The sequence below is a fragment of the Triticum urartu genome, chromosome 5A (genome assembly GCF_056163025.1).
Source record: "Triticum urartu cultivar PI428250 chromosome 5A, HENAU_Tu73, whole genome shotgun sequence".
Taxonomy (NCBI): Eukaryota; Viridiplantae; Streptophyta; class Magnoliopsida; order Poales; family Poaceae; genus Triticum; species Triticum urartu.
The window spans coordinates 6,053,211-6,067,739 of record NC_141877.1 but is presented as its reverse complement, the minus strand read 5'-3'; the positions used below and the strand labels follow the sequence as shown (position 1 = coordinate 6,067,739).

The 14,529-nt window shown below is 44.0% G+C and overlaps 1 protein-coding gene and 1 pseudogene across 1 annotated transcript; both read right to left on the bottom strand.

Moving 5' to 3' along the window:
• Positions 1–962: 962 nt before the first annotated feature.
• On the bottom strand, positions 963–2,529 carry LOC147967367 (uncharacterized; annotated as a pseudogene).
• Positions 2,530–6,830: 4,301 nt separating this feature from the next.
• LOC147967366 (uncharacterized) lies at positions 6,831–9,570 on the bottom strand. Its single transcript, XM_087522458.1, has 2 exons — positions 7,580–9,570; positions 6,831–7,479 (listed from the first exon to the last, which is right to left on the bottom strand). Exons 1-2 carry the CDS (start codon positions 8,221–8,223, stop codon positions 6,831–6,833), a joined length of 1,293 nt encoding a protein of 430 aa, XP_087378584.1. The 5' UTR covers positions 8,224–9,570.
• Positions 9,571–14,529: the final 4,959 nt, after the last annotated feature.

Sequence of the window (14,529 nt, the reverse complement as noted above, 5' to 3'; positions counted from 1 at the left end):
CTGGGCTCCGCGCACAGGCCACGTGGAGGCCCATCTGTCCCGGTTCTGGATTGAACCGGGACTAAAGGGACAGGGCATTAGTACCGACCCTTTAGTCCCGGTTCAGGAACCGGGACAAAAGGCCCTTACGAACCGGGACAACAGGCCCTTTTTCTACCAGTGTACGCAAGTCAATGAAGGAAGAAAAACCTAACCTGGTTAGCAACCTACTGGCTCTCTTCACTACATATGCATGCTTTTTCGAGCTTGGCTCTCTCACTACACTACAACCAAGCAAGCTGCCTAGCTTGAGTACTATAGATTAGATTTAGGTTGAGTCAGCAGACAAACCAAAGTCATGGATACTGGCTGTCACTACACACACTAGAGTGATTGGTATGTACAAGTGGCCAGAGGATGTCAAAGATCCAAGAGATACAGTTCATCGTTGAATGAGTATATCTTCTAGGGTTTGTACCATCCTACAAGTCTGTATGGATTACTCTCGTGACCACTAATTCTAGCTGCTAGATATGTGCATGCCATGGATTCATGGAAGCTGGTCCTACATGCATAGCTATACACACCAAAGAGAGAAAGAAAGTGACTCCAGTCTCAACTCACTTCATGGCACATGCATCATTGCATTGCATAGTTCAACTTGAATTGTTAGCTCGTGTGTGTCTTTCAACTCACTGCATCCTGGCGTACCTATAGCGAAGACGGGTCTAATTAGAGTGTTGAGACCATCCAGAAAGAATTCTCAAGATTTATTAAACATAGTACTACATCAGGAGTAACAATTGAAATTAAACAAACGAATATAATTGTAAGTCCTTCGAATAGAGATTAACTGATTCTTATCTTTATGAATACATATAAATTAAAGGTGACAACGCCTTATGCAAGCCATGCATATCTTATGTCGCTCAAATAGATATATATGAACTAATGTAAGCACATACGTGTGATGAACTAGTCAACTAACTGTTCTAAGGGAACTCTCCAATCCAACATGGGGTGTATGGAGAAGACATGACGAGCCGTATATCATCATTCAATAATTCTTTGAAATGCGAATAACCCTCTGGGCATATATTTCCTAAGACTTCAATCTTCGAGCCATTTAAATGAGATGCCAGTCCTGTGATTTCTGTCCCCTCTGATTCACTCAGGAACACAATCTCTTTATGGGGGTGAAACCTGAGTATCTGAATATCATAGTCATTACCATCACGACTCTCTTTTTTCTGGTAGCAATCTTCAACATCATCATCATTGTCAGAGTTCCATTCATATATATGTTTACTTGGTTCCTTGATGTCATTTGAAGAACGAGTAGAACAAAACAAGTTGTAGTTAATATCTTCTAAGATCCAGTGTCCATGGACTCGTTGGTTGAACCGATGGTGTGCTAGCATGGGATTAAGGTCCTTGTCATGCTTCAGTATCCATTCCATTTGACCACATGATTCATTAAGGATCCAAACTCGAAGCAAACACTTATGTTCTTCAAATGCCACAAAGTACACTCCCTTTTCTGATCTTACTATATTAAGGTCTAGTTAGTACTCCGCTTTAATAACAATTGGTGGTTTAATTACACGGTATGTATTATCTGACAATGATATTCTGCAAAATCAAATCATGCATTGTCCATGATTGTTTTAATGACCAACCACCACCAAGATAAACATCAGATAACATAATAACAGAGCTGGTAAGTATGTACCTCATAAGAAAAGCAGCCCCGCAGTGTATATAAAGTGCTCCTAGAAAATAGATTGCAGCATCCCTGAAATTCATCCAACCCACCCGCATCTCACTGACGGTCCTTGCTGCATCGCCTTCTCGGACGAAATACCTCTCCTCCCAGCAACTAGTCCTTGATGAGAACATGTACATCTTACATGGAGACGGTGGCCATTCAGAATCCTCCATCGGGAGGTCTGCCTTGTCTGCCCCACCACGACCCTTGTCATGCAAACGTGGGATCATAAGCACCTCGTAGTGTGTGAATATCATCGGATCATACACCAAATGCCGGCTGTACCGCACATTCCAGCTAATACAATCTTGGCCCGCGCACGGTGGGAAAGCGTTCCACTGACGGGTGGCAGGGTTAACCACACGGTTTTTGCTGAGCAAGAGTAGCCCGTTGTAGTGATCGTGTATCTGGTAATCATGCCAATCATCGCACTTGTCCCAAATAGTGCCGGCATGAGGGGCGGTGGAGGGCAGGAAGCTGAGGTTGCCGCTGACCGCATCTCCGGAGGAGGGGCGGGCGAAGAACTCGGGATACTTGTGCGCGTTGAAGTGCATGAAAAGGCCAGCGAACGAGAGCGGGAGAAGGTCGGCGCGCATGAGGCGGTGGGCGTCGACCACTTCGCGCCAGGCCCTGCAGACGCAGCGGGAGGCAGCGACCCAGCGCGGCGGGACGCGGCGGAGGACGTCGGCGAGCACGTCTTCCGGCAGGTCAGGCGTCAGCCCCTGCTCCCCCCTTTCGTCTACGCGTGCGGCCTTCAGCGGCCGGTCTTCGTCGGCAGCCATGGCGTGCCTACCGTACGTGATGATCTTCGCTCTGGAAGAAACCCTAGATTGATTATGATTTTGTGTCGCGTGGAGACCACGCCGCGCGTGTTGTATGAGAAGATTGGCTCGGGGTGCACCGTCATCGGCCGGTTTGGAAAGCCGTCTGGAAGCACGCAATCTGCAGGTGGTTTAGTGGGCTCTCATCGCACTTAGATTGATTCATTAGACAGATTTTTTTTATGTGCGCTAGCCCTATTAGCCCACGGGGAATCCACTTAACCCACGAGGAAAAAAAACTATCAAAGTTGACATCGTTTCGTGACCGACAATGACTAATTTGCACTTCCCGCGGCAAACTTCCAAAAATCTTGGACCTTTGAGTTCAAGCCGGCGACGGATTCCGTCGATGCGAGGCCGAAGGCACCAGATCCAGACCACCACCAACACGACGCTGGCGACTGGACGCCACGGGGACGCCGGCGAGCTGCTATCGTCCACCACGACGCGACGGTGGCGAGTTGGCGCTGTCAGGGACGGACCTACGGGCAGGAGGAGAGGAAGGCACCACCCATCACCGCCGCCAAGCTCCTGGCGCCGGTGGCCGCGAGCTTCAGGGGAGACCTCCTTCCCTGCATCCTCCTCTGCCGAGGCAGCCGGCGAGGCGCCCCTGCTCTGTCGGCTGGTGAGACAAATCCTTCTCCGACAGTTTAATAATGCAGCATACAGTTTGGATGCAACAGCAAAACTGAATTCTTTGATACTCCGACAGTGGATTAGGCATTCAGGACTTAATTGGCTGCTCCAACCAAACAATAACCATAACAGTGGAGTATCATCAAGAAGCAGCTGTGCAGTTCTACCAGGATCATTTCAAATGTCTGTTTATCGCACTTTCCCTCTATTTTGTTCTTCTTATTTTTAGTTTAGCATTCTCAGCGGTGCTTGTTTCTCCTCGGAGTAGTTTGGATGCAACAACCAAGTTCTGAATTCCAATAGCAAAACTGACGATTGGCTGTCATGGTTCTGTAGAAATTGAAGGGAACAATCCTTTGCCGACACGGTTCGTGCAATCACATCTGCATACTCCTCCAAAACAAGCATCGTTTGATAATCTGAATTTCTTGCCGCTGCTCAGTTTTTTGTTTTCTGAACTGCATTGTCCACTGGAGTATCTTGTCTGCATTGTTTTCTGAACATGGCAACCATGAACTGTGGTGTGATGCATGTTGGAAGAAAAGAACAAGAATAGAAACCATATAGCAGAACAATTAATGGGTCATGATGGGCACTGGGAGAGGGTGTGAGGTCAATGGTTTTTTTTGTTTTTCTTCTCTTTCAATGGTGTTATCTTGCTTCAGAGAGACACTGGCAAGACTCACCACACTTGCAGAGACACCACTGTTCCATGAGAAATCAGACATTAAAAGACCATATCTTGATTCAGTGAGACACTTGCAACTCACTGCACACACTTGACAATTTCTAGACTGAACCTGTCTAGCCATGGGGACAGGTGAAAAAAAGGGGAGTAGATTCATCCCCCCAGCAAAACAAGCATTGTTTGATACACTTTCCACCTCTATGGATCTGAACATCTCTAGTTACTATTCTCTGATTAAGAACTAGCCAAATGAATGTTTGATTCTTAAAGGTATTTTCATCTTCCACATGAATTAGTATACTCTGATTAAGCACAGCAACAGTAATTTTTCATTATGGGTAGAGCTCTTGCAACTTGCAAGATGAAAAAGTTAGTTTTGCACAGCACACATGGATCACTTTTTTGGAGCCTGGAATCACTGTAACATGAGTTCTCTACTGCAGGAAAATAATGTAGCCTCCACATCCATCAACAAAGAGGGGGGGCACATTAACAGCTCATTAAGCAAGAGGAGATGGCAGGGCTATCCAATTAAATCCCATTCTTATCTTCTTCTTCTTTCTTCCCTTGAGAAATTAATTAATTAATTATAAGCAGGAGTATTTTACAGAGAAAGATGCAAAAACGGTTACTGGTCATTCAGCTTATTTGAATCTTCTGCCAAAATCACCTTATCTGAATCTTCAAGTACTCCTGGCTACAAATGTAATTCAGCTTAACCAACTGGTTATTCCTCGCACCAACCAGAGTACTAGCTGATCTCAAGTACTCCCCTGCTTGGAGTAAAGAAGAGCTGCTCTTTTCCTGCTGCTTGGAGGCTGCTGGTGCTCTGTTATTGCTGCTTGAAGGCTCCTGGTTCTCTTTTCCTGCTGCTTGGAGGCTATTGGTACTCGAAGGGTGTTTCTGCCGCTTCAAGGAGGTGGCTGCTCTTTTCCTGCTGCTCGGAGGCTGCTCGTGCTCTTTTCCTGCTGCTTGAAGGTTGTTGCTGGTCCGCTCCTGCTTGTTGGAGACTGCTGGTACTCTTTTCCTGCTGCTCGGAGGCTGCTCGTGCTCTTTTCCTGCTGCTTGAAGGTTGTTGCTGCTCCGCTCCTGCTTCTTGGAGACTGCTGGTACTCTTTTCCTGCTGCTTGAAGGCTCCTGATTCTCTTTTCCTGCTGCTTGGAGGCTGCTGGTATTCGAAGGGTGTTTCTGCTTCTTGAAGGCTGCTAGGGCTCTTTTCTTGTTGTTCTTTTCCTGCTGCTTCTGCTCTTTTTCTGCTGCTAAGATTGCTTCTGCCTCTTCTATAAAGGCTATACGAAGCCGTCCTTCTTCCTGCCGGCGTACCTTGTTCATGTGAGGGATCGAGTAGTTTATCGCTCCCTTGTTTCTCATTACCTCTTGGATGCATTACTGTGACGCCTCAAATGACCCCACTCGAACCTTGAGTGTAAGGTCGTGCAGCTTACACCCAATGCCTTTGACAGACCTCGCAATGTTCTCCTTCTGTTCAATGGGATTGTCACCACCCTCGACAGATCCAAATCTTTCCGCTTGCGGCCAACTCTACCTGGCTTTTGATTTGAGACATCAACTTTCTCCCCTTTTTCAATCTGTTTAAGAGCTCTTTCCCATATTCTCTCAACAGTTCTTACGGTTGTATCGAGTAGGCTAGCAATGACCTCCTTGTCTTTTTTCAGAACTTGTCCATTTTGGGTCTTGATCACCATGAGTGCAAAATAAATACCATATCTCTCCTCATTTGTGAGTTCCCCATGAATTGGTTTCTGTACATCACTTGCTTCCTCATGAATTGCTTCCTCTAGACCACTTGCTTCTTCATGAATTGGTTCCTCTACACCACTTGTTTCTTCCCCTATCAAATAAGGAGCAAAAGATAAGTCATGTAGCTATTGCAAATAATAGGAGTAGATCATGAAAATGAAAATGCAAAAGTTTTGGAGGTAGTACCTGTTGCTTCATTATTGACTGGTTCTTCATTGTTGTATCGTTGTTGACTGTTGTGTTCTTCCTGTTGATCTGCAGGTTCTGAGGCATTATCTTGTCGAGGACTCATGTTGAGATAATGCCTCAGAACAGCATTAGGTTCTGGGCTCTCATTATTGACGACTTATGTGTATATATGCATGCTCCGTGGAGGCTGACTCTCTTCACTCTGGTCTCCTACCAAGCAAGTTGCCTAGCTAGAGATATAAGTACTCCCTCCGTAAAGAAATATAAGAGTGTTTACATCGCTAATTTAGTTATCTAAACACCCTTATATTTTTTTACAGAGGAAGTACTATAGATTAGATTTAGGTTGAGTCAGCAGACAAAAACCAAAGTCATGCATACTGCCATTACACTACATTAGAGTGATTGGCACGTCCAAGTGGCCAGAGGATGTCTAAGATCCAAGAGGCATGGTCCATCACTGAAGGAGTATATATTCTAGGTCTTGTACCATTCTACGAGTCTATATGGATCACTCTCGTGAGTCATGATCACTAAATTATCAATGCTGGAAGGATGTGTATGTGCATGCCATGGAAGCTGCTCAGTTGACTATCTCAATGGACATTTGTTTGACTAGCGGCATCTATATATATCTTTTCTTTTATCGTGGGCGTCTATAATTGTTGCCACGTGGACCTGATGTCCGGGCCCAGGCTGTCATAAAAACGATCAAATTTTAATCACACAGGCATCAGGGTTTTCAAAAAGAATAAAACACTTTATGGTAGGTATGAGCCACGTTTTAAAATGTGGTAGTTTTGGGGAACCTTAACCTAGGAGTGCATAATTCCAAAGAAGTCACCAGCTATAAAACATAGTACAATAGTAGGAGTAACAATTGTAATTAAACAAACAAATATAATTGTAAATTCTTATCCTTATAAATTAAAGGTGAGTATGTAGCTCAAATCGATATCAACTCACATAAGCCCGTACATGAGATGAACTAGTTCTTCGGAGGGAACTCTCCAGTCCAACATGGGGTGTAAGGAGAAGACATGAAGTATTGTATGTCATCATTCATGTTGAAATACGAATAACCCTTTGGGCATATATTTCCTAAGACTTCAATCTTCGAGCCATTTAAATGATATGCCAGTCCTGTGATTCCTGTCTCGCTTGATTCACTCAAGAACAGAATCTCTCTATAGGGGTGAAATCCGAGTATCTGAATATCATAGCTCTTATTATCATCATGACTCTCTTTATTATGGTAATAACAATCTTGAACATCATCATTGTCAGAATCCCATTCATATATCTGTTCAGTTGATGCTTCCTTGAAGTCATTTAGAGAACGAATAGAACGAAACCAGTTGTAGTTAATATCTTCTAAGATCCAGTGTCCACGGACTCGTTGGTTGAACCGGTGGCGTACTAGCACGGGATTAAGGTCTATGTCATCCTTCAACATCCACTCCATTTGACCACATGATTCATTAAGGATCCAAACTCGAAGCAAACACTTATCTTCTTCAAATGCCACAAGGTACACCCCCTTTTTTGATTTTGCTATATTAATATCTAGAGAGCCGTCCACTTTCATAACAATTGGTGTTTTAATTACACGGTATGCATTATCTGACAATGATATTCTGCATAATCAAATCATGCATTGTCCATAAATGTTTTAATAACAAACCACCACCAAGATAGACATCAGATAATATAATAACAAAGCTGGTAAACATGTACCTCATAAGAAAAGCAGCCCCGCAGTGCATATAAAGTGCTCTTCGAAAATAGACAGCAGCCTCTCTGAATTCCTGCCAACCCACCCGCATCTCGCCGACGGTCCTTGCCGCACCGCCTTCTCGGACGAAATACTTGTCCTCCCAACAACTAGTCCTTGATGAGAACACATACATCCTGCATGGAGACGGTGGCCACTCGGATTCCTCCATGGAGAGGTCTGCCTCGTCTTCGTCACATATACGATCGTTGTTGTCACGCAAACATGGGATCATAAGTACCTCATAGTGTGGGGATATCATCGGATCATAGACCAAATGACTAGAGTACCACATGTTCCATCTAGTACAATCTTGGGCCGTGCACGGCGGGAAAGCATTCCACTGACGGGTGGCAGGGTTAACGACACAATTTTTGCTGAGCAAGAGTAGCCCGTTACAGTGATCCTCGATGTTGTAGCCATGCCAATCATCAGAGTGTTCCCATATAGTGCCGGCGCGAGGGCCGATGGAGGGCAGGAAGCTGAGGTCGCCGCTGATGGCATCTCCCGAGGAGGAGGAGGGGCGGGCGAAGAATTCGGGATACTTGTGCTCCATGAAGTGGACGAAGAGGCCGGCGAACGAGAGCGGGAGCAGGTCGGCGCGCATGAGGCGGTGGGCGTCGACCACTTCGCGCCAGGCCCTGCAGACGCGGCGGGCACGTCTTCCGGCAGGTCAGGCGTCAGCCCCTGCTCCCCCTTTCGTCTACGCGTGCGGCCTTCAGCGGCCGGTCTTCGTCGGCAGCCATGGCGTGCCTACCGTACGTGATGATCTTCGCTCTGGAAGAAACCCTAGATTGATTATGATTTTGTGTCCGCGCGTGTTGTATGAGGAGATTGGCTCGGGGTGCACCGTCATCGGCCGGTTTGGAAAGCCGTCTGGAAGCACGCAATCTGCAGGTGGTTTAGTGGGCTCTCATCGCACTTAGATTGATTCATTAGTGGGCTCTCATTAGACAGATTTTTTTTATGTGCGCTAGCCCTATTAGCCCACGTACATACTGGATTTCATCAATGATTGATTACTTCCTAGCTAAGTTCTTCTTCTTCCATCCATTTATGATCAAAGTTGCCATCGTTTGGTCTTTGGTGACCGACCATGAACAACGTTGAGGCTGATTCTTCTTCCATTTGTGGAGCAAATGGTCGTGTGGTGGCAACTTCTTAATAAGGTTGAGAACGTCTGATCTGTCACCTATCCTGTAACTGAAAGCGGAGAATGTCCATGAACCCCACATTGCATGCCATAAGGCGGCCTAATCTTCTACTAGACGTACTGTTTCGATCGAGAGTGGAGTAAAAATAAAGAAGGGGTTGTTGGCTTTTCACCTGCTTTAGTACATCAAAGGTGCCGTAAATTATTTATTTCCAACCCAAGAAGGAAAAGATAAGATGTGGAGCCCAAAATGGAATGGAAAATGCTGAGAGAATAGAAAGTACTGAAATGGAAGAAAATTGTCAAGCTGTTCCAGAGTAGCTAATCTACAGCAGAATGGTACAACATGTAGATTGCATCATCATCGTTAATTACTGTCTGTTCTTTATTTAAGAGAGGTGGATCAAGCTCCAAATGAGCAGTGCCTGCTTGTTCCAATTGATTCGGTCCCTCTTAATTAGCACACCATTAATCATGTTTTCCTCCGTACAACTTGTTGATGAGCAAGTCGTACCACAAGGCCAGTGCAGCAATAGAATGTTTAAAGACTCGGACAGGCATGCATGTAGTACAACATTCCATTTGTCAAGCAGTGCCCTAATTAAAGCAAGAATTTGTGATTAAGAGGCTGTCAAACCTCAACACCCTCCCTTCTGATGTTAATGTTAGTCAGGTACATACAGTGACGTTTGAACCGATCTGCGCTCATCTCACGTCTCATTTTGACAGATACGGGAACCTCACAACGTATTGTCCATGCACATTGTCATTCTGATGTTGTTAGTTTTCAGACAAATTAAAATCAACCAACTTGGTCGTCATCAAAGATTTTGCACGCCGGGAGATCAAATTCTCCAATCAATTCTGGCAGGTTCAGTTTGATTTGCTTTCTAGCTAATGTTATCTTACTATGCAGTACATGGAGGCTCAATGAAAATTCATTCATTCATTCATGCGTTATTTTCATTTCCTTTTCTTCTTTTTTTGACAGGGTGCATGCTCCACCTAACATGAAACTGGAGGCGCATTGTTGAAGTTGAAGCACCGCACCTACTTGGTCGTCAAATTCAACAGCGCGGTTAATACACGAAAGGGGTCGTTGTCTTGTGGCCATTTTTAGCATGATCATTAACTTATTGCAAACTGAAGGAAACAAAAATGGGAAAAGATAAGGTGGAGCTAGCCCAACTTGGAATGGCAAAATGTTTGCGGAGAGGATAGCTCTCTTCTTTTGGATCGGTGCACAATTGATGATATATACTCATCATTTTTACCTGTTTGCGGGAAATGATAGAATGCAACTTGGAGAGAAAATAACCAGAGAGAGAGAGAGAGAGAGAAGCAACAATTTGAGAAAAGAAAGAAGAGGAAGGTTAGGTCTAGGTAGGTAGTAGGTGATTGAAAATGAATGAATGATATTGGTGTGAGATTCAGAGATAGGATGGAGCACCACCTACCCTTGAACCAAGCAAAGTAGTACGATGTCCGTACATCAGTCCAAGAGACAGTTGAGTTGATGAGACCATTTGCTGGGCTTGGTCACCTAATTAATTTGGTCAAAGCTTTTGCTTAATCCAGTCCCTCACTGAGACTGTTCTTAATTAGACTTTTGATCAGCTAGACTGATAGGTACGTAGAATCTATGTGTTAGTTTACTACTACTAATCCTAACACTAACACCAGTTGAAGCATGAAGCTTGTTGCGGTCCATGGACGATGAACAAGGGCTTGGCGTTTTTTTGCTTGAATAAGTACTTAGTTAACATACAATACATTAATACGAGAACGGCGAAAGAGCGGACGAGCTCGCTTGCTCTCGCTAAGTGGAACTCTACTGGTGGTGCAAGGAATGTCCAAGGATACGCATCGTGAAACTGAAACAGTAGCGTGCGGTTTTGTATGCCCGTGACAGAGCGACGGCGCCGTCACGGCAGTCCGTGCATAAGTTTCATTGGTATATGTATATGTATATACAGGACCTATATGTACACCACGTGTTCGGGCTATGTCGCAGAAACTTGGGTGTGTTATTTCCAGTATATATAATTAGGAGTAATTACTACATGTGGTGTCTTCTTGTTCTCAAAAAGGAAAATACATGCGGTGCTTCTGTTGTGTTGTCTGACTAAAACACATGCCTTATTTGTGTGTGGTATTATTTCTCGCAACTATACTACTTGTGGAACTTGAATGTTGTCTGCAACAATTTCCACTAAAAAGACTGCCGCTGGAGAGTTGAGATTAGTTTTTTTTTGTGTGCCTCAACTCCAAGACCAGATAACTTGCACCCTCTAAAACCAAACAAGGTTCGTCCTTGGACTCGGTTTTGACCACACTCAAATTCACATAATTATTCAAATCCGTGAAAGTGCTTGAAATTTACGTACTTATTTCCAAATCCGCTTACTTTTTCCAAGTACATATAATTTTTCAGAATTCACATACTTTTTTCAAATCCATGATTTTTTTAAAATTCATGTACCTTTTCAAATCCACATAATAATTCCAAGTTCACGTATTTTTTTCTAGTGAACTTATATCTTATCAAATTCATGAACTGTGGTGTGATGCATGTTGGAAGAAAAGAACAAGAATAGAAACCATATAGCAGAACAATTAATGGGTCATGATGGGCACTGGGAGAGGGTGTGAGGTCAATGGTTTTTTTTGTTTTTCTTCTCTTTCAATGGTGTTATCTTGCTTCAGAGAGACACTGGCAAGACTCACCACACTTGCAGAGACACCACTGTTCCATGAGAAATCAGACATTAAAAGACCATATCTTGATTCAGTGAGACACTTGCAACTCACTGCACACACTTGACAATTTCTAGACTGAACCTGTCTAGCCATGGGGACAGGTGAAAAAAAGGGGAGTAGATTCATCCCCCCAGCAAAACAAGCATTGTTTGATACACTTTCCACCTCTATGGATCTGAACATCTCTAGTTACTATTCTCTGATTAAGGACTAGCCAAATGAATGTTTGATTCTTAAAGGTATTTTCATCTTCCACATGAATTAGTATACTCTGATTAAGCACAGCAACAGTAATTTTTCATTATGGGTAGAGATCTTGCAACTTGCAAGATGAAAAAGTTAGTTTTGCACAGCACACATGGATCACTTTTTTGGAGCCTGGAATCACTGTAGCATGAGTTCTCTACTGCAGGAAAATAATGTAGCCTCCACATCCATCAACAAAGAGGGGGGGCACATTAACAGCTCATTAAGCAAGAGGAGATGGCAGGGCTATCCAATTAAATCCCATTCTTATCTTCTTCTTCTTTCTTCCCTTGAGAAATTAATTAATTAATTATAAGCAGGAGTATTTTACAGAGAAAGATGCAAAAACGGTTACTGGTCATTCAGCTTATCTGAATCTTCTGCCAAAATCACCTTATCTGAATCTTCAAGTACTCCTGGCTGCAAATGTAATTCAGCTTAACCAACTGGTTATTCCTCGCACCAACCAGAGTACTAGCTGATCCCAAGTACTCCCCTGCTTGGAGTAAAGAAGAGCTGCTCTTTTCCTGCTGCTTGGAGGCTGCTGGTGCTCTGTTATTGCTGCTTGAAGGCTCCTGGTTCTCTTTTCCTGCTGCTTGGAGGCTATTGGTACTCGAAGGGTGTTTCTGCCGCTTCAAGGAGGTGGCTGCTCTTTTCCTGCTGCTCGGAGGCTGCTCGTGCTCTTTTCCTGCTGCTTGAAGGTTGTTGCTGCTCCGCTCCTGCTTGTTGGAGACTGCTGGTACTCTTTTCCTGCTGCTCGGAGGCTGCTCGTGCTCTTTTCCTGCTGCTTGAAGGTTGTTGCTGCTCCGCTCCTGCTTGTTGGAGACTGCTGGTACTCTTTTCCTGCTGCTCGGAGGCTGCTCGTGCTATTTTCCTGCTGCTTGAAGGTTGTTGCTGCTCCGCTCCTGCTTCTTGGAGACTGCTGGTACTCTTTTCCTGCTGCTTGAAGGCTCCTGATTCTCTTTTCCTGCTGCTTGGAGGCTGCTGGTATTCGAAGGGTGTTTCTGCTTCTTGAAGGCTGCTAGGGCTCTTTTCTTGTTGTTCTTTTCCTGCTGCTTCTGCTCTTTTTCTGCTGCTAAGATTGCTTCTGCCTCTTCTATAAAGGCTATACGAAGCCGTCCTTCTTCCTGCCGGCGTACCTTGTTCATGTGAGGGATCGAGTAGTTTATCGCTCCCTTGTTTCTCATTACCTCTTGGATGCATTACTGTGACGCCTCAAATGACCCCACTCGAACCTTGAGTGTAAGGTCGTGCAGCTTACACCCAATGCCTTTGACAGACCTCGCAATGTTCTCCTTCTGTTCAATGGGATTGTCACCACCCTCGACAGATCCAAATCTTTCCGCTTGCGGCCAACTCTACCTGGCTTTTGATTTGAGACATCAACTTTCTCCCCTTTTTCAATCTGTTTAAGAGCTCTTTCCCATATTCTCTCAACAGTTCTTACGGTTGTATCGAGTAGGCTAGCAATGACCTCCTTGTCTTTTTTCAGAACTTGTCCATTTTGGGTCTTGATCACCATGAGTGCAAAATAAATACCATATCTCTCCTCATTTGTGAGTTCCCCATGAATTGGTTTCTGTACATCACTTGCTTCCTCATGAATTGCTTCCTCTAGACCACTTGCTTCTTCATGAATTGGTTCCTCTACACCACTTGTTTCTTCCCCTATCAAATAAGGAGCAAAAGATAAGTCATGTAGCTATTGCAAATAATAGGAGTAGATCATGAAAATGAAAATGCAAAAGTTTTGGAGGTAGTACCTGTTGCTTCATTATTGACTGGTTCTTCATTGTTGTATCGTTGTTGACTGTTGTGTTCTTCCTGTTGATCTGCAGGTTCTGAGGCATTATCTTGTCGAGGACTCATGTTGAGATAATGCCTCAGAACAGCATTAGGTTCTGGGCTCTCATTATTGACGACTTATGTGTATATATGCATGCTCCGTGGAGGCTGACTCTCTTCACTCTGGTCTCCTACCAAGCAAGTTGCCTAGCTAGAGATATAAGTACTCCCTCCGTAAAGAAATATAAGAGTGTTTACATCGCTAATTTAGTTATCTAAACACCCTTATATTTTTTTACAGAGGAAGTACTATAGATTAGATTTAGGTTGAGTCAGCAGACAAAAACCAAAGTCATGCATACTGCCATTACACTACATTAGAGTGATTGGCACGTCCAAGTGGCCAGAGGATGTCTAAGATCCAAGAGGCATGGTCCATCACTGAAGGAGTATATATTCTAGGTCTTGTACCATTCTACGAGTCTATATGGATCACTCTCGTGAGTCATGATCACTAAATTATCAATGCTGGAAGGATGTGTATGTGCATGCCATGGAAGCTGCTCAGTTGACTATCTCAATGGACATTTGTTTGACTAGCGGCATCTATATATATCTTTTCTTTTATCGTGGGCGTCTATAATTGTTGCCACGTGGACCTGATGTCCGGGCCCAGGCTGTCATAAAAACGATCAAATTTTAATCACACAGGCATCAGGGTTTTCAAAAAGAATAAAACACTTTATGGTAGGTATGAGCCACGTTTTAAAATGTGGTAGTTTTGGGGAACCTTAACCTAGGAGTGCATAATTCCAAAGAAGTCACCAGCTATAAAACATAGTACAATAGTAGGAGTAACAATTGTAATTAAACAAACAAATATAATTGTAAATTCTTATCCTTATAAATTAAAGGTGAGTATGTAGCTCAAATCGATATCAACTCACATAAGCCCGTACATGAGATGAA